Source organism: Schistocerca cancellata, unplaced genomic scaffold (genome assembly GCF_023864275.1).
Source record: "Schistocerca cancellata isolate TAMUIC-IGC-003103 unplaced genomic scaffold, iqSchCanc2.1 HiC_scaffold_426, whole genome shotgun sequence".
Lineage (NCBI taxonomy): Eukaryota > Metazoa > Arthropoda > Insecta > Orthoptera > Acrididae > Schistocerca > Schistocerca cancellata.
Window position 1 is genome coordinate 6,064,650 of NW_026046443.1, and position 20,774 is coordinate 6,085,423.

Genomic DNA, 20,774 nt, shown 5'->3' on the forward strand with positions numbered 1-20,774 from the left:
TTTATAGATGACAATGCGGCGTCAAACCCAGAAGAATTTTATTGACTGGGAGAAAGAACTCAAGGAACGTAGAGTTTGGAAACGAGTGGAAACAGCCTCTATGCATAACACATCTCGTTTTTGCGCACGACCTGGTTATACTTTCAGAGGATGAAGAGAGTGCCGTCAGACACCTCGAGGTACTTGAAGTATATGCATTTAAAGTAAGGTTACAAATCTCATTCGAGAAAAGTGAATTCTTAAGTTCAAAGACAGAAACCGCGAACAAGAAAATAAAACACGATAAAATAACTGAGGTCCTATATTTTAAATACCGCGGAGGATACATCGAACCGACAAGTCTTGAAAGAATCTTGGCCGAGGGGTTCGAGGCCCTTCAGTCCGGAACCGTGCTGCTGGTACGGTCGCAGGTTCGAATCCTGCCTCGGGCATGGATGTGTGTGATGTACTTAGGTCAGTTAGGTTTAAGTAGTTCTAAGTCTAGGGGACTGCTAACCTCAGTTGTTATGTCCCATCGTGCTTAGAGCCACTTTTGAAAAAATCTCATCGCAAAATAATCGTCTTCAAAAAAGTCCAAAAGTTGTCCAAAACCTCTAAAAAATTCATGTCAAGACGGACAAAAATTCGACACTACAACCCAGTCATAAAACCAACAGTCCTCTACGCAAGCAAAAGACTGACACTTAACAGAAAACACGAAATTGAAGAAATCAGAGAAGAAGAGAGAAAGATCATTACAAAAATTTTAAAAAAGAAGATATACACAAGACGGTTACAGGCTACATACAATCAGTCAAACAACAGAAAAATTTGAAACATGGAAACTCACATTAAGGAAATGCAAATGAAATTATTTGGTCATCTCAAAAGAATGTCATAAACGTTATTAACAAAATGGATAATAGACTATGTAACATCACAAAAGAGCTCAACAACCTGGGTGAACTAAATTTGAAAGGGGATCGAAACCGCAAATATAGGACTAACTGACAATGTAAAAAGCGATGCCTTCAGACATAAAGTAGACAAATGGGAAATTGCATGAAGGCAACAAAAACGAAAGCAATTCAGATCAAAGTGGTCGGAAGAAATGGTTCAAATGGCTCTGAGCACTATGGGACTTAACATCTGAGGTCATCAGTCCCCTATAACTTAGAACTACTTAAACCTAACTAACCTAAGGACATCACAAACATCCATGCCCGAGGCAGGATTCGGACCTGCGACCGTAGCGGTCGCGCGGTTCCAGACTGACGCGCCTAGAACCGCTTGGCCACACCGGTCGGCTGGTCGGAAGAACGAGTAATAATAACAGTAATAGTAATAAAATGTTATTCTGCACTAAATAGTTTTGTTTAATGGTTCTTACCCAAAAATCATATGCCCTGGTTCAGTGACAGAAAATTATAACTTTTTTTTTTCTGGGCTCAACATTTCAGTCAGTGTGGTGAGGTTCTTATAGGTTGACGAATGAGTAGTGTAAAAGCCTTTTTTGTAGCATAATATTATAATATGGATGAAGGAGAAAAAAGGCTTATTTTATTTTTTTATTTAAGATGACATGCCTGACATTTTGTAACTAAGTGAAAAATCAACCGCCATGGAGAGATGCAGCAAACCAGTCTTCACAATTAAGACTACAACAAGTACAGATTGTATATTACTCCACATCTTATTAGATATTTACAGAAACCCTTTCACTGTCATTACTTTTACCACACTTGGTTTTCAAATCTCTCAGAATCTTGTAAAATCAAGTCTTTAAAAAAATCGCTAATTTCCATTGTTTTCATCTGGTAGCTTGGGCTGGTTGATTTGGGATTGAAATTAGTTAACATTTTTAAGCTTAAATTAATAACTCGTTTATACAGTATCTTTAGTTATGTTTTCCTGTCAGCAAATTCATGTCCCGATCACAATATTTGATTTTCGTCAGCTGTCTACAGAACATCCCGCAAAAATGATATTGCGGTTTCAAGACCTTGACTGTTTGACAACAAAGAAACATGTTGATGAAACAATTGATAATTCCGGGATATGCTACAGCGATACCCAAGAAATGCCTTTCCATTCTGCCTCAAATAAACCTGTTGACGGTCACATTTGTACTGAAATATCTGTAATACAAATGGACTTAACATTTCCAACAAGAGGGCTGCTTTCGTACATAAAATAAAGACTTCTGATGTGATCTTGCTTTATACGCTCATTGTATGTGTTACAAGAGAGAGATATCAAAAGTAGTCGTGATTACCAATGTGCTCCATCAGTGATAACTATATCATAGACATTATCGATGTGAATGGTAATAACATCGATCCTGTTCGTGGAACATTACCACTATGTACAGAGTCTAATGTAACTCTTGCACTTCTATTTTATTCCCTGCCTCCGTTTATTTTATATCTAGGAAAACGAGGTAATATTAATACCTACGTAATACGACTTAAGGATATTATTAGGATCGAAATATGCAAGCATTTGATCGATGAAATTCAACAGGAATTTGTGAAAAATAGCATTTTACGTTATTACTCTGAAAGAAACTGTAAATATTGTGACAGAAGGTTAAGGAGACATAATGTTTTCAGGTGCACCCTACGATTCTTAAGTAATACTGAAATCTGGGCATTGTGGATGTACGAGGAGATATCTCATCCTCTTTTTCATCGGAGAAATTTGTTAGCCCTGAATATAAATTTAAATGTTGTTTTCTGGAGTATTTGTCGGAAGTGCAGCTTGTTATGGAAACGAAACGTGAACTGTCGGCAGTTCAGACAAGATGGTAGTAGAAGCTTTGGAAACGTTGTGCTACAGAAGAATGCTCATAATTAGATGAGTAGATCGAATAATTAATGAGGACGTACTGAGAAAACATACTGAACCGCACTTGGGAAGAAGTGAATTCATGACATAACCTGACGAAAAGAAGGGGTCAATGAATAGGACACATCCAGTACCGACCGACCCCAGTGTCATCCCCTTGCAGTGACGTCATTCGTCGCGGTGTAGGGCGGCATGGGGTCAGAAGACTTCTCTCACGCTCTTTACCACGTTTCCAGACCCCGTATAGTACCATGCTAATTATTCCTTTATGTGAAAATATATATTCTGTCATCCTGCCCCGTCTTCTTATGGTTGTTTTCCATGTGTCTCTTTCTGCACCTACCCTGCGGAGATCCTTTTTATTTCTTACCTCACTGGCGCACAGAGGCTTTCAGACAGTCGTTCTTCCCGCGAACCATACGCGACTGGAACAGGAAAGGGAGGTAATGACAGTAGCACGTAAAGTGCCCTCCGCCACACACCGTTGGGTGGCTTGCGGAGTATAAATGTAGATGTAGATGTAGGTTTTCTGATTTCCAAGCCTGTATTCGATACTAGCATACATATTTTGGCCAGGAATGCCCTCTTCGCTTGTACTAGTCTGCTATTTAATCCCCCCTTGCTTCGTCCGTAACGTGTTGTTTTGCATCTACTTCGTGGTCCCCATTTCTGATGTTAATCGTTAATATCATTTTTGCTACTCCTCATATATTTCGTCTTTCTTAGATTTATCCTCACCCCACATTATGTACTCGTTAGTCTGCTCATTTCATATTCCATTTGGCGGTCCCTGTAAATCTTCTTCTTCTTTTGGATGAGGATAGGAATGTCACCTGCAGATCTTACCGTTTACATCCTTTCACCCTGATTTTTTTCGCACTATTCAACTTTTCTTTTATTCGTCATTGCTTTTTCGATGTATAAACTGAAGAATAGTGGCCGGCCGCTGGGGCCGAGCGGTTCTAGGCGCTTCGGTCCGAAACCACACTGCTGCTACAGTCGCAGGTTCGAATCCTGCCTCGGGCATGGATGTGTGCAATGTTCTTAGGTTAGTTGGGTTTAAGTAGTTCTAAATCTAGGCGACCGATGACTAGGGGACCGATGACCTCGGATGTTTTGAACAATAGTGATGAAAGGCTGATTGTCTTACACCCATGTTACTGTGAGTACTTCAAGTATTGTACACTTCATTCTTAGCATTCCATTCTCATTCTTCCCTCTCGGTTCTTCTACATATTGAATATTACTTCTTGCACCATGTTACGTAATTGAAATCTTTTTCTGGGTCAACAAAAATCTAGTGGGCGTGTCTTGATGTTTCTTGTCTCTCTTCCCCTATCTCTAGTGCAACGTCAGAACTGCCTGTCTGATGCCATTGTATATCCGAAATCCTAATTGGTCGTCATCTCTAATTTTTCTTACGGCTTTTCTGTATATTAATCTCGTCAGCTTACTGTGGTGTAGCTCTCGTAGTTATCTCACATTTATCTGTCCTTACCATCTGCGGTATCTCAGACTTCCACTGAAGAGAATTTAAACCCACACTCTCACAGAGACTTTCACAGATCTCCTTGAACATCAAGAAGAGAATTTAAACCCACATTGAGGAACGTGAGAGTGACTTTCACAGATCTTCTGGAATATCAAGAAGAGTTTCATTTACAACTCGAGACGTGGAGTTACTTCAATCTGTTGGAGAAATGCACAGACGAAGAAAGAGGGAACGTTAAGGCGTAACGTCCTGCCGAAGACGCAGCGCAAGTACGGATTTAATGAGGATGTGAAAGGAAATTGGCGGGGTCCTCTTTAAAAGAAAACATCCACGTATTTGCCTTATTACATTTAGTGGAAAGGCAGAGAACCCAAATCTGGATAACAGGACCCGGAATTAAACCCCAGTTCTTCCAGAAACGGTGGTACACAATAGAGCTTGTACTGTCGGGATTGGCAAGTGAAGAGGTGCAAACGAACGCGACTTGAGCACGTTAATCTGCCGGTGATGAACAAGGCGCCCCTAAATGGAGAAAGCAGCGAACAGGTTTCGTTGCAAGTGGAACTACTTCCGGCCGCTCCCGCCCCCGAACGCCTGTGGCTTAGGCGCCCCGCGTTGCCGCACACAGTGGGTACCCGATGTAGCCGTGCAGTCAATATCGTAGCCCCAATAACGAACAGCTTAAAGGCACTCCACCGCTGCCGGAACATTGGCTTTCGGCTGTGCAAACAATAGGGCTGCCGCCACTGCCGGATCTGACGTTATGAGTTGTTTACTGCCACAGACGAGATTAGATTACCGCCGAGTCTGAGGCGGGTCGTGACGCAGCAGGCTCACGAAAGCAACGAGTCTCTCGCCGAAGGGATGTGCAAGACTGTAATGTTTCATTAGGAGAAGTCACAGAGGTTATTAATGATAGCATCCTCTTTCTTTAAGGGGCTACGGAAAGGCTCAAAATCATGAAAAGTTCAATTTTTACTTTTTTGCGTTTTCTAAATCTGCAGACTATTACCTTTTAATAGATATATAATTTATTCAATTCCGAACACTACAACTATTTTTAATTTTTTTTTGAAATGTGTTCTACATGGGCGTGACCCACTGTGGCGCTCTTAAACTGCTGTCAAATGGTGTTATTATTAACGTCCGTGTTCATCAGGTACGTTTTAGTGATGTGAGATAAAGTATGTCTTGTGGCTAACCTGTGATGGTTCAATATATATCGCTGGTGTGATTGTCGATTGTTTCATGTTTATTTACTCTGTCGTTATCTCGAAAATATTCGTAATTAATTCTGTTTCTTGAGTCTCTGTTTTGTTGAAGTATAATAATGAGTAAAAGTAAAGTTGCTGTTGCGACTTTCAATGATGGCAACATTGTAAGGTGCAAGGTATTTAGAAATATGGGAATGAAGATAGGTTCTAACATGGTACGAGCGATGCTTGCTTTAGACAAGGAACGCCTTCGGGCTGCAGACAGGGCTGTAAAGAGTCTAGAAATACAAGCAAGAGTAAACAGGAGGAGGAACAAGAGGAAGCAGGAGGAGGAGTTTGCAGAGGATGAAGATAATCCATCCTATGGACCTGGAATGCACTAAAAAGTTAATCCTATCTTTGTCGCTCGATTCCCAAAACTTTTATTTTCTCATACTAATTACATGTTTTCTAAGGATCTTCCAAACATATTTGTTTCAAACTTTCAGTAAATGTTACACAGTACCTTCTGCATAATTTAACAAAGCCTTTTTCCAAAAAACTGTATATTTTTGAATATATAAATAAAAAATTGCAAAAAAATGTTGTGAATTTTCATTAAAATTGAAAAAAAATCATCTTTTAATAACTGAACTAAAATTTTGTAAAATCCCTGTGTTAAGTTGTAGCCCATATTCCAATAAATAATCTGTAAACAGTCCTACCTCAAATACTTTGTCAGGAAAGATGTAATTTATAAGCGTTATTTTAACATTGCAAGTATAGGGCGTTCCGGAGCCCCTTAAAGAAATGTCTAGATCTCCTCCGAGAGTTGAAAATGTTCGTTCTATAGCTTCGGGGGCTGGTGCAAAGAGAACATCTGCTTCTGAAATCTCTTTTTACAGAATGAAATTTTCATTCTGCAGCTGAGCGTGCGGTGATGTGAAACTTCTTGGCAGATTAAAACTGTGTATACAGACCGAGACTCGAACACGTGACCTTGGCCTTTCATGAGCAAATCCTCTATCGATCTTTTTTTTATCTCATTTTGTTCGTTATTGTTCGTTCGATTTGTTCGGGGCTGTAATATTAGTAATTTTCGTCTCACAAACATTAATATACGCTCAATAGTAAACGCCTGATGGCCTAAAGTTATCGAACAATTGTAAAGTAAAAGAAATGAACCATCGCATAGCAGCGACAGAATCTATTATTTTTTATCTTTGCCGTTCTTGCGCGGTGCCAGTAAATCTCTATGTACATGTATCGATTAATGGTGTAAAAAAGAATTCTGTTGTTTCAAGACAAATAGGGCTTTTGGCGCCTCACCTTTTACTGTTTCTATTCCATGAGAGGCGGACTCGGACTTGCTGCGTTCCACAACTGCATTTTATATTTTATGTGAAAATATTGAGAGAATATGCTAAATGTTATTTTTTTTTTCAATCAGAAAACATGTAGTTTCTTGTAACTGATTACGAACAGACAGCATCAAGAGGACATTTTGACTGTTATGTATAAAGTATTTAACCACAATGGTCATCTATTGTAATTTAATATGAAAAGTTCATCACCAGAAATTACGATCACGCTGATGGGCCGAACGCAGCATGAGGCAGAAGGAACATTATCGTTTTCCTATTATTTCTGAGCCAATTTTTTTTAATTGTGTAGTGTTGCATTTCTTTTAAAGTCCATAAATCTTCTGGTCCCTTAGTGTTGATCCGGGTATGACTACATCGCGAATATAAAAATGCATAGAAATGATAATGTTTCTCTCATTCAGGTATTTAATGCTCAAAGTATGTTATTAAAATAGTGTAATCAATCCATGATTCTGTTGCCAAGTGGCCCACCAAAATATTCATTTTTCGACTTTTTTTAAAAATATAAAATAACAATTCTTTTTCTTTTTGCCGCCCCCCCCCCCCCCCCGCCCCCCAGAGCAACGCTACAGGGCGGACGTCCCATGACGCTTGTTCAAGTTCTTTGTTGATCCATTAACTCAGTTTTTTTTAATTACAGAAGACAGCTAACCCTCTGACCGAACACGCTGAGCTACCATGCCGGCTCCGACTGCGCTACGCAAGCACGACTCCTGCTCACTGCTTTATTTCCGTCAGTACATCGTTTGGAACGTAGGAGACGAGGTACTGGCGAAATTAAAGCTGTGAGGAGGAGTCGGGGGTCGTGCTTGAGTAGCTCAGTCATTAGGAGAGGTCTACGGAATAGAACAATATAAGAAAAGTAGTGGTTAGCACAAAAAAAGTCATTAGAGCACTTGCGCGTGAATGGCGAAGGTCCTGAGTTCGAGTCCCACTCTGGCACTCAGTTTTAATCTCCCAGGAAGTTCCATTTCTGTTTACCTCCGTTGGTATTCTTTCCAGCGACTATGAATGAAGACTGATAAGGCTCAAACAGCTACAAGTTTCATCTCTTTGAGGAACGCACTTAGTTCAAATGTTCACACCATACACTGGATATATGAGCGACAAACATAGGAATATTGTTATTGTTCGTTTGATTACGATAGGAGCGCAATGCACTTTGGTTACCCATGTTTCGTGTCAGCGAAGTCATAGCAATTAGTGCGGTTCTTTGGTTTACCAGGACGTTATCATACATAAGCCGAAGTCCCCCCACCCCACACTATATTCCCCCGTCTCTCCCAAATCGTTGACAACACATGGCGAAATTGTAACGTCAGACTATGAAGAAAATTAACTGTCTTTGTTTTGTGATGATAAAACAACAAAAAAGTAATTCTCACTTGGCCTGTTCCTTCTCTTGTCGGAAAACACTCATATCTGCAGTGTTTCATATTACGTATTTGTAAAAATATGAGAACATTTGCAGTTACCAGTTCATTTCGTCGCTATAGATACTTGTGTTGAAGGTACGTGACGAGTGGTTTCTCATAAAACACCGGGCGGTCAACATAAGATTTGTTATCTGTAGATTTGAACAACAGGCAAGTGTTACGGAGGCGCATCTGGAACTCAACTGGAGATCCCTGGAGGGAAGGAGACATTCTTTTCGGAGAACCGGCATTTGAAGCTAACTACAAAAATATTTTACTGCCGTCGACATATATTTCGCGTAAGGACCATGAAGATAAGGTACGAGGAGGCTTAGACAGCTGTTTTTCCCTCGCCGTATTTGCGAGTGAAATGGGAAAGAAATAACAAGTAGTGATACAAAGTAACCACAACCAGGTACCGCACTGTCGCTTGCGGAGTATATATGTAAGACGTATCAACTGAATATAGCAACGAGTCAGGAAGAAGAAAACTACGTTTCATTACACATAGCCTGACTAAAATTTCTACCTTTGTGGGTATATGGATTTTTTGTCCTTTAGACTTCTTATCACGGCTTTCCGTAGATGCAGATTTTATCCTTTTGATAACCATGTCATGGAGCCATTAATTTGTAACTTATTTTTTATCTATTTTCTGGCCCATTTGTGGCCTTTTTCCTCAGAATATCACTTATGTGCGTCTCTGTCTTCCGCTTTAATTTTTTCCCTCTACCATGGAAACTGTTACCCGATATCTTAACACTCGGCCTATCCTCATAACCCATCTTCTAACGTTTCCCCATACCTCTCTTTCCAATTTTTTGGAGTTTCTTATCATTTCTTATACTAACAGACCACTTAATTTTCAACGTTTGTTCGAAATATCACGTATCAGATGCTTAGATTGTCTTGATTTTCGGTTTCCATCAGTCCATAATTCATTCACTGTAATTCAGTGCTAAAGCCATGTTACGTCTATAACGTATCTTGTGTAACATATTACCTATTATTGTTGTCCTTTCATCCTCAGTTGCGAGTAATATTGTTGATAAGTTTCATATTTCAGTGTGCAACTGCATAAATGCAATTTTTGCCATGCCATAGACGTTTCGCCTATGTTTTCAAAGTTATCAGCAGTGACATATATGTATCATAATTAATGGCGTAAACACATACAATTGAAAGTACATGATACTAGAACCAAAAAAGTCTCAGTAAACATTGGGTCGAAAATGCATACGAGCAATTTTGAAACAAATCTCAAGCTCTTTGCTTTCCACATTCTGGGAAGTGGCAGTATGGACCAAAACAAGATAAAAATGTCCAGTAAACATGTGCTCTAATATACATACCTTAAAAGTTATGAGCATTTGTTCATTAGAAGACTTATGTTTCAAAGCAGCGAAGATGAAAAAGTGCTCATAGCTCTTAACGTATACATTTTAGAGCACAAGTTTACTGGTCATTTTTTTCTTGTTTTGGTCAGTACAGCCACTTCCCAAAATATGGAAAGCAAAGATCTTGCAGTAGGAGAGATTTGTTTTATGGTATCTAAGATGAAAAATTGCTCGTAGCTCATATGGTTTGCATATTCGACCATATGTTTACTGAGACTTTTTTGGTTCTCGTATCGTGTACTTTCAACTGTATGCGTTTACGCCATTAATTATGATACACCCTGTACATATACTGAAGAGCCGAAGAAACTGGTACACCTGCCTTCCGTGCAGGGAACCCGCGAGCTCGCAAAAGTGTCGCAACACGATGTGTCATGAACTCGACTAGTGTCTGAAGTAGTGCTGGAGGGAACTGACATAAATCCTGCAGGGCTGTCCGTAAATCCTAAAGACTACGAGGGGGTGGCCAGCGGAAGAGTTTAAATTAAAAAAAAGGCTCTGAGCACTGTGGGACTTAACATCTGAGGTCATCATTCCCCAGACTTAGAACTACTTAAACCTAACCGACCTAAGGATTTCACACACATCCATGCCCGAGGCAGGATTCGAACCTGCGACCGTAGCAGCAGCGCGGTTCCAGACTGAAGCTCCTAGAACCGCTCGGCCACATCGGCCGGCGTTTAAACTCAAAAAAGTGTCCCTGGAGCCACTCTGTAGCAATTCTGGATCTGTGGGGCGTCCCACCGTCCTGCTGGAATTGCCCGAGTGCGTCGAGATATACAACGGGCAGGAATGGATGCAGGTGATCAGACAGGATGCTTACGTACGTGTCACCTGTCAGAGTCGTATCTAGACGCATCGGGGGTCCCACATCACTCCAAATGCACACGCTCGACATCATTGTAGAGCCTCCACCTTGTTGAACAGTCCCCTGCTGATATTCAGGGTCCATTGATTCAAGGTGGTTGTCTCCATACCCGTACATGTCCATCCACTCGATACAATTTTAAACATGACTCGTCCGACCAGGCAACATGTTTCCAGTCATCAGCAGTCCAATGTCGATGCTGGCGGGCCCAGGCGAGGCGTAAAGCTTTGCGTAGTGCTCAAGGGTACAAGAGTGGGCCATCGGCTCCGAAAGACCCTTACCGATGATGTTTTGTTGAATGGTTCGTATGCTGATTCTTGTTGATGGCCCAGCATTGAAATCTGCATCAATTTGCGTAAGCGTTGCACTTCTGTCACACTGAACGATTCTTTTCAGTCGTCGTTGATCCCGTTCTTGTCGGATCTTTTTTCGGCCGCAGCGATGTCGGAGATTTGACGATTTACTGGATTCTTGATATCCGCGGTACATCGTGAAACGGTCGTACGGGAAAATCACCACTACACCGTTACCTCAGAGATGCTCTGTCCCATCGCTCGTGCGCCGACTATAATACCACGTTGAAACTCACTTAAAACTTGACAACCTGCCCGTGTAGCAGCAGTAATCAGTCTAACAACTGCGCCAGACACTTGTTGTCTTATATAGGTGTTGACGACAGGAACGCCGTATTCTGCCTCTTCACTTATCTCTGTATTTGAATACGCATGCCTGTACGGTTTCTTTGGTGCTTCAGAGTATACTATTTTTGCTTTACCAACTACAAGCTGTACTTAAGGGTTAGAAATATTTCTGTCACTTTGTCACTTTCCGGAACGTAGTAATGGTTTCTGTTTTTAATGCTGCTATTCTTGTGACCTTGCTTTGCTGGGTTTAAAGGTTTTCTTCTGCTATCGAATTCATATGAACGCAGCACTGACGATATTTACACACGTTTTCTTCATGTTCTGCTTCGAATGTTGTTATCTGCTACTGAATGTTGTTGCCAGCCGCTGACTGTGTGTGTGTGTGTGTGTGTGTGTGTGTGTGTGTGAGTGTGTGTGTGTGTGGTGTGTGTATCGCGCGAGCATTCCGGTATTTGAAGTGTTCTGCGAATGTGGAATCGTCTGTTTCATACTTGCAGCACCTGATCCGTTCTTTGAAAAGTGTTATAAAATATCTAGTGTCATTCCTATGTACACTGCATCACAAATGCGGCATTAAAGTTTGTACCCTCCTACTCCCTGGAATTTATCGATATTGGCTGTTGGTTGACTGAATTTGTTTGGAGTTAAGTCCACAGTCATTCACGGCCAGTGACAATGTGAATAAAATCATTTTGGGGGTACATTATGAACATTAAAAGAACTACACCACTGTCGTTTCGACCCTTTTTTCAGCGCCATCTTCAGGGCGATTAACTGCTAAGAGCTAAAGTCTAACAGTAAACCGCCTTGAAGACGGTCGAAACGTCAGTGATACAAACCTGTGAGATAGGTTTGTGGAGCATTACATACTATATGAAGGCCCCGTTTGTGTAATATGTTTGGCACACAGTGTGTTCGTTTGTGTGTGTGTGTTTGTGTGTGTGTGTGTGTGTGTGTGTCTGTGTGTGCGCGCGCGCGCGCGTCTGCGTGTGTGTGTCAGTGCACAAGTCATAGTGAAATCATATTCGTTGTTTCACTATGGTGTTCACATTTCTTTCTACAAACTGAGAATTCTTGCTCGTTGCAGTCGTTGATTGAAAACAAAGAATCTCGGCAACACGTCAAGTCTATCTTGGGCCTGCATGGGGCTCACGTACATCATAGCTGATTGCAGCACGGTACTTAAGAAATATGGTCGCATTACGAAGACACTTCAAGCGCTCGTATGTACCCGTGCATTGTTACACTTTCTCTCACTCTCTTCCCGCTTTCACTGTTGTGCAATCCAAATTGGACTACAGCGCCATACAAGCTGTACTAGGCTTATTGAGAAAGTACTGTCTCCTTTGCATCCGTTTCTCGAAAGAATAAATAAAAGTACCTATTTTGAGGGTTTGTTTAAATATGCTGGTATATCTTTTAGAGGTCGACTGTACTGCTAAAAAATATGACACAGAGATTATGCTAATAGATTCGTATTCGGTGTTAAATGTGTTCAATTCTATCTCCACTGTTCCTGATGTAGATTTTACTTCCTTAACGAGGGCCATTTAAATCAAAGTGTTTTCTTGTCTACACTAGTCCAACTGATCATGTTTTTCACTTTAATGAGCTTGATAACACTAGGTACTTAAATTTTTACCTTCACTCCCTCCTTACTTTGTTACTGCCATCGCAGTCGCGTGTTACAAAATGACTGACATTGATTTGCATTCCCAACAACTATCTCTGAAAGAACCGTTCCTTCAAAGAACTGAAAAATATTGTTATCCATGAACCCTTGTATGTTATTAATGATGTGAGTGCTATTTTGCAATCGAATTGGATCTCCACAGGAGACAGGGATGAATGGAAGGAATGAGGGAAAATTTGGATTTAACGTCCCATCGACGAGAAGGTCATTAGGGGCGGAATACAAGCTACGACCGGAAAAGGACGGGGAAAGAAATCTGCGGTACAGAATTGAAAATAATCGTCCTGAAATGAGCTTCAGATGGTTTGAGTGATTCACGAGTCACTTTATTCTGCTTTGGCGGACGTGATACGAACCGCCGTCGTCCAGAATTCGTTGCCAATGCCTTATCACTGTGCGGTCTCGCTCACTATGATCAGGGAGTTAACGGAATCCGCAGTGGTAGCACAAATGGAACAAATGACTTCGGGCATACAGCTTGTCCATAGCATTAACGACTTGACAACAGTGTGTGATTTGTTCTATGCGCTCCCTTTTGATGAAAAAAATGGATAATTATTAACAATCTAGATTTTCTGAAAACTTTGTGAAACTTGTATATCCCAATTTTGAGCCGAGTCACCATGCAGCCCACACCTGGTATCACCAGAATTTTACGTCCTTCGTAGTTAAAGCATTGATAGTTGAAACAGCTGAAAGCGAATCTTTGATGATATCTGAGGATAAGGAGACACTGTGTGACGGCGGCCTACTTCCTTAGCTGATGAAATCAGAACTGAAGAGTGGTAATTATTTGTCATTATTAGGCGTTCTACCGTTAAATTATTACATTTGCGTAAAGTTACTCTAACTTTACCCTGAAATTAAACTAGAATCAATATTATAGAAACAAGAGGTGGAAGAGAAGCTCGTCAGTTTCCTCACCTATGTGCAGTGTCTCAAGTGCGACATGGTTAAATGATAAAAGTTGAGACGTGCAACACCCTAATTTATGTTGAACTGTAATTAGCACCATACATATTATCTCCACCAACAGCACTTCATCCAATACGGTTTCCTGACAAACAGGACGTTTCTAATAAATTCTGTGTTGAAAAACAAGTATTTGCTCTCGGTGCAACAGCCACTTAAAATTTAAACTTATCTCTCAGGTTTTCGAAGACCATTATGATTACTCTGATGGGACTTTCTAGAGAATATGCTTTCATGTTTACCACGTATGAAAGTTTGGGTTTGGCCGTGAGGCGTGCTCGCATAGCCTAGCGATAAGCGAGTAATCCTGGTCCGGCACAAATTTTCATTGTCTTCATTCCGTTATACAGCTGATGGTTGTCCATCGTCGCAACTGCGAATACGTTTCGCTGTATTCGTTGCTCACATAATAAGAGAAAAATTAAAGATCGTAACAGATTATTTAAAATTAAAAAATCTAGAGGGGTTTAATCAGACAAACAGTAATAAAACCAAGCTTTATACGAGTAACGTTAATTTGGTTTCCAGTTCGGACAGATTACCAAATACAAAAGACGAAAACACGCATGTTAACGACTTATTAGGGAAATGAAGTTTTGGGATTTCCCTTCCGTTTTGTAATATAAAAAAAATACAAAAGTGGAAGTAGCTTGGTTTATAAATACTATGATCTAGGTAAGTTACCGCAACCCCTTGTGACCGTAGAGAAAGTAACTATTAGCTCATAATAATACGGAGTGGGAGGTCCTTATATCTTCAGTGATGGTGGATGGCACGTATATGCAGTGAATGAATCTATGTCTGAAGGTCGGGGAAACGCAAAAACATTTGCAATACATGTCGGTGTGTTCGTTGTATAATGTTGTTTGGCTGGGTGAGTGAGATTAACTGTCCACGGTGGGTACGTATACCTTGTCCGTCTGTTCAAATGGCTCTGAGCACTATGGGACTTAACATCTATGGGCATCAGTCCCCTAGAACTTAGAACTACTTAAACCTAACTAAGGACAGCACACAACACCCAGTCATCACGAGGCAGAGAAAATTCCTGACCCCGCCGGGAATCGAACCCGGGAACCCGGGCGTGGGAAGCGAGAACGCTACCGCACGACCACGAGATGCGGACTTGTCCGTCTATCTTCCTGGCTGTTTTCACGGCTTCCATCACGATCAATTTAGAACATGCAAAACTGTAGATTCTAATAATCATTGGTTCTGGATTCAGACTGACTTGGTCGCAAAAAGTAAAAGTCAGACATCAGGCAAAGAATGACTTTATCGCTCATATGACGAGCTTCGAAATTCATCCATCATGTATCTACAAAAAATAAAGAAACAAAATATTTTATGAAAAGTATATGGTACTTATAATAATTATCGCCTGCCTGTAGCGCGACTTTATGTTAAATTTATGTCGTTCTCTGTTCGTAATTGTCATGGTCCATTATTCCGAGGAAGGAACGTGGTAGCATCACAGACAGAACTCTGTTCGGGAACGCTCTGGTTGACTAAAGCTTTAATTTTGATCTCGCATGAAAATATTACAAGAAGTCTATAACAACTTTACGCTGGGATAGGCCCGTAAGTTCTTTGGAACGAAATATTAGATACATGTCAATACAAAAATGTTTAAATGGCTCTGAGCACTATGGGACTCAACTGCTGTGGTCATAAGTACCCGAGAACTTAGAACTACTTAAACCTAACTAACCTAAGGACATCACACACATCCATGCCCGAGGCAGGATTCGAACCTGCGACCGTAGGGGTCGTGCGGTTCCAGACTGTAGCGCCTTTAACCGCTCGGCCACTCTGGCCGGCCATGTCAATACACAAGTAGTTAGTTTTACGTAACTGTACACGATCGCAGACACACAGATTTTACGAAGCTCCCAACATGCTGACATAGGCCAATGTTGCAGTGTAAGATCAAAGAAGGTTTTGTTTAGATGTAGAAGTATCTCCATCCACGCGTTTTCCAGTTTATTTGAGTCAAACCACGACAGTGATGTATGTTTTCGATTACTAGTATCGTAGATATGTTGGATGGCAGATTCTTGCACCTTAGTCTGAATATTATGATTCCTGGCCGAAATTAGTTATAAAATGAAACAACACTTTTCTGGCAAGACTGGTATAGTGCCTATCGCTACTTACGATGTGATTATGGCCGCGACCGAAGTGGCCGAGCGGTTCTAGGCGCTACAGTCTGGAACCGCGCGACCCCTACAGTCGCAGGTTCGAATCCAGCCTCGGGCATGGATGTGTGTGATGTCCTTAGGTTTAAGTTGTTCTAAGTTCTAGGGGACTGATGACCTCAGAAGTTAAGTCCCATAGTGCTCAGAGCCATTTGAAGCCATTTGATTATGGCCGCAAGACTGGCACTAACAGACTTAAGGCGGCGTGGTAATTGGATCTAGATTCGTAGGACATTTCCTTTCGGAAAACGTTAGGGAATTGCATATTCCGAAATCCACATTGTCAAGAGTGTACCGACAATACAAGATTTCAGGTGTTACCTCTCAACGCGGACAACACTGTGGTAGTTGACGGTTGCAGACACAGCGTCTCTGGTATAATAGTCTGCGGAAAACAGTTCTTAGACGTTGGCGGTTGACTGGACCGTGTTTACGGCCGGAGTTCATCCCATCAGCGTCGGTTAGTGCCTGAAGATGGTTTATTGAATCACCGAAACTGGTAGCTATGTAATAAATAAATCGAAAGTACGGATGCAGGTGGTCTATTTTATTAGATATGGAAATGGTTATGTTCGGCTACTTGTAGACAGTTTTCAGCGATTCATGAACTTTATGTTGCAAAACAACGACGGATTTTTGTATGGATGACAATGCGTCATGCAACTGGTTTGAAGAAAGTTTGGGACAATTCGAGCGAATGATTTGGCAAACCAGATCTCCCAACATGAATCTTGTCAAACATTTATGTGACATAATAGATAGGTTAGACGTTAGTTCGTGCAAAAAATCCTGCACCGGCGACGCTTCCGCAATTTTGGACGGCTGTAGAGGCAGCGTGGCTCAACATTTCTGCAGGACCTTCCGACGAGTTGTTGAATCCATGCCACGTCGAGTTGCCGCTCTTTGCCGGAAAAAGGAGTCCGACATGGTATCACAAACGGAGAAACGATCATCATAATAAATCATGGGACATTAGAGATCTCGCGAAAGGGTATGGGTGTTCGTTTTCTCCGCTCACTGATCGACATTGGAATAACAGGCAATTACTGTGAAGATGTCCGCCCCTGGTACCGCGATGGAATGTCATGTCTAGCGGCCCAGGTTCGATTCCTGGCTGGGTCGGCGATTTTCTCCGCTCAGGGACTGGGTGTTAAGTTGTCCTTATCATCATTTCATCCCCATCGACACGCAAGCCGCCGAAGTGGAGTCAACTCGAAAGACTTGCACCAGGCGAACGGTCTACCCGACGGGAGACTCTGGCCACACGGCATTTACATTTACTGTGAACATGTTTCGCTGACCCCTTTGCCAGGCACTTAAGTGCCACTTGCGGAGTATCCAAGTAGAGGTAGATGTAGCATCTCAATGAGTAACTGGCTAGCCAAGCAGGATTGATAGCGCAACCTGTTGACTGGTGCAACAGGCTGAACGATTGCCTTTGAAGCTTGCCAGGGTTGCGGAAACCCGAGTTGGATTGCTTTAACCACTGTGCCTCAGTACACATGTAAACTTATATTTGCCTTGCGGTAGGTTGAATTGATTGAATGGTTGCGGTGGAGATAGGGGCAGGGAGGTTGGTTCAAAATGGCTCTGAGCACTATGGGACTTAACATCGATGGTCATCAGTCCCCTATAACTTAGAACTACTTAAACCTAACTAACCTAAGGACAGCACACAACACCCAGCCATCACGAGGCAGAGAAAATCCCTGACCCCGCCGGGAATCGAACCCGGGAACCCGGGCGTGGGAAGCGAGAACGCTACCGGGGGCAGGGAGGCTGGAAGGAGAATTTGTATACCTGTGGCTCACCGGGCTGCACATACAGGATGGTCAGAAAATGTGTAAAATTCTTGTAGGGATGTTACAGGGCAGACTGTACTGAGGCATAAATATTAAGAAAAATACACGATGCGTTGCTCCGTTTCCGAGTTATTTAGCGTAGAATTTAGCCAATCGGGTCGTCGCGCGCACACACTCAAGCGGCCTGCCAGGGGCGGTGTTGCCCAACGAGTGCTTTGTCTCGTTAGCTGAAACTTGAATTTACGCGCGCGACGGTCTGATTGGCTAACTTCAATGCTAAATAACTCGGAAACGGCGCAACGCATCGAATTTTTTCTTAACATTTATAACTCACAAGGGAACCTCCCCATCGCACCCCCTTCAGATTTAGTTATAAGTTGGCACAGTGGATAGGCCTTGAAAAACTGAAAACAGATCAATTGAGAAAACAGGAAGAAGTTGTGTGGAACTATAAAAAAATAAGCAAAATATACAAACTGCGTAGCCCATGTGGAAGATAAGCAACATGAATGAGAGCATGAGCTTAGGAGTGCCGTGGTCCCGTGGTTAGCGTGAGCAGCTGCGGAACGAGAGGTTCTCGGTTCAAGTCTTTCCTCTAGTGCAAAGTTTACTTCCTTTATTTTCGCAAAGTTATGATCTGTCCGTTCATTCATTGACGTCTCTGTTCACTGTAATAAGTTTAGTGCCTGTGTTTTGCGACCGCACCACAAAACCGTGCGATTAGTAGACGAAAGGACGTGCTGCTCCAATGGGAACCGAAAACATTTGATCGCAAGGTCATAGGTCAACCGATTCCTCCACAGGGAAACACGTCTGATATATTCTATAAGACACTGGTGACGGCATGTGCGTCACATGACAGGAATATGTTGTCGACCCACCTAACTTGTACACTTGCCGAATGGGTAAAAAGATTCTTCTACCTTGCCCGATTTAGGTTTTCTTGTGAACGTAATAAATCACTCCCAAAAAAGTGATGAAAACATAAACGTTTGTCACATAAACTGCAACAAATGAATGCAACAGTTTCACAGTCGCACAGTTTTCCCTGTGACCTGTCAAAACACATGTTTTTATCGTTTTCAAATTTTTCCCTGTGTAGACCGTCAAATCCTGTATATGTCCAAGCAAATCTGAACATGTCCGGGAATTTCGGAGAGCGAAGTTGATTATGTTTGAGTGCTTGAACTTTGATAATTGTCTGAAAATAAAAAATTAAACATTTCACTAGAGGGAAGACTTGAACCAAGGACCTCTCGTTCCGCAGCTGCTCACTCTAACCACGGGACCACGGCGCACCTAACGTCAGGCTGTCCTTGATGTTGCCTATCTTCCACATGGACTACTCAGTTTGTATATTTTGCTTATTTTTTCATAGTTCCACACAACTTCTTCCTGCTTTTCCGATTGATCTGTGTTCAGTTTTTCAAGGCCTATCCACTGTGCCCACTTATAACTAAATCTGAAGGGGATGCGATGGGGAGGTTCCCTTGTCAGTACAAACTGCCCTATAACATCCCGACAAGCATTTCACACATTTTCTGACCACCCTGTATATGTACCTGTTCTGGCGAACACTCGGGCACATATCGCACCCTGACAGGCTGTCATAACTACATTTCGGTATTCTGATGTCGGTAGTTAAACAGTTCTCCCTCGTGATTTTTTCTGGTATTCGTTACACGCACACACTCACGTTGAGTCACTTCTGATGTACAGTGTAATCGCTGCAGTGGGGCCGCACACGTTTAAAAGCCACACAGCTGCCAAGTGTGCGTCTCGACCTCGCGACCCTGCGTCCGCACCTCCACACCGGAGTGCTACTTGTCGGCCAGTGGACTCACCTTGCTCGCCATGCTGCCAGTGGAGTGTGCTGCTTGCAGACCTCTGCGTGGAGTGCAGGCGGCCGCGAACGTCCGCTTATATAGTAGCGGGGTCTGGCCAGCACATCCTGTGACGCCCTGGCCGCGTGCCGCGCTCGGGCTTTCACTGCGGGACGTGCCACACATGGCTCATGCGACGGCGATGAGGAAGCCGGCCGCTTCCTAAACAGCACCGTGTGTGGACACGCGCTCCAGCCCGACAAGCTCACGTTTAACTCGAATCGAACCGCAAACAATCATTCCAAAGAGAAAACTGAATTCAATTCGCCGCCTACGCTCCACAAGCCGCCCTACAGAGCGTGGCGCAGGGTACGCTTGATACTGTGAGGTTATAATTAAAGAGCAGCTACTCAAGGAGACGAAAGGAAAAACTTGTAGAAGCCGACCTCGGGGAAGATCAGTTTGGATTCCGTAAAAATACTGGAACACGTGAGGCAATACTGACCTTACGACTTATCTTAGAAGAAAGATTAAGGAAAGGCAAACCTACGTTTCTAGCATTTGTAGACTTAGAGAAAGCTTTTGACAATGTTGACTCGAATACTCTCTTTCAAATTCTAAAGGTGGCAGGGGTAAAATACAGGGAGCGAAAGGCTATTTACAATTTGTACAGAAACCAGATGGCAGTTATAAGAGTCGAGGGACATGAAAGGGAAGCAGTGGTTGGGAAGGGAGTAAGACAGGGTTGTAGCCTCTCCCCGATGCTATTCAATCTGTATATTAAGCAAGCAGTAAAGAAAACAAAAGAAAAATTCGGAGTAGGTATTAAAATCCATGGAGAAGAAATAAGAACATTGAGGTTTGCCGGTGACATTGTAATTCTGTCAGACACAGCAAAGGACCTGGAAGAGCAGTTGAACGGAATGGACAGTGTCTTGAAAGGAGGATATAAGATGAACATCAACAAAAGAAAAACGAGGATAATGGAATGTAGTCGAATTAAGTCGGGTGATGCTGAGGGAATTAGATTAGGAAATGAGACACTTAAAGCAGTAAAGGAGTTTTG

The 20,774-nt window shown here is 42.2% G+C and overlaps 1 protein-coding gene across 1 annotated transcript in view; it reads right to left on the reverse strand.

Annotated features, from left to right (window-relative positions):
- LOC126124782 (putative uncharacterized protein DDB_G0271606) overlaps positions 1-19,894 on the reverse strand; it is a 70,676-nt gene extending 50,782 nt beyond the window's left edge. Inside the window, exon 1 of the mRNA XM_049915127.1 lies at positions 19,730-19,894. Within this exon, the coding sequence (XP_049771084.1) occupies positions 19,730-19,894 (165 nt within the window). The remainder of the gene's footprint in view (positions 1-19,729) is intronic.
- Between the last annotated feature and the right edge of the window lie 880 nt (positions 19,895-20,774).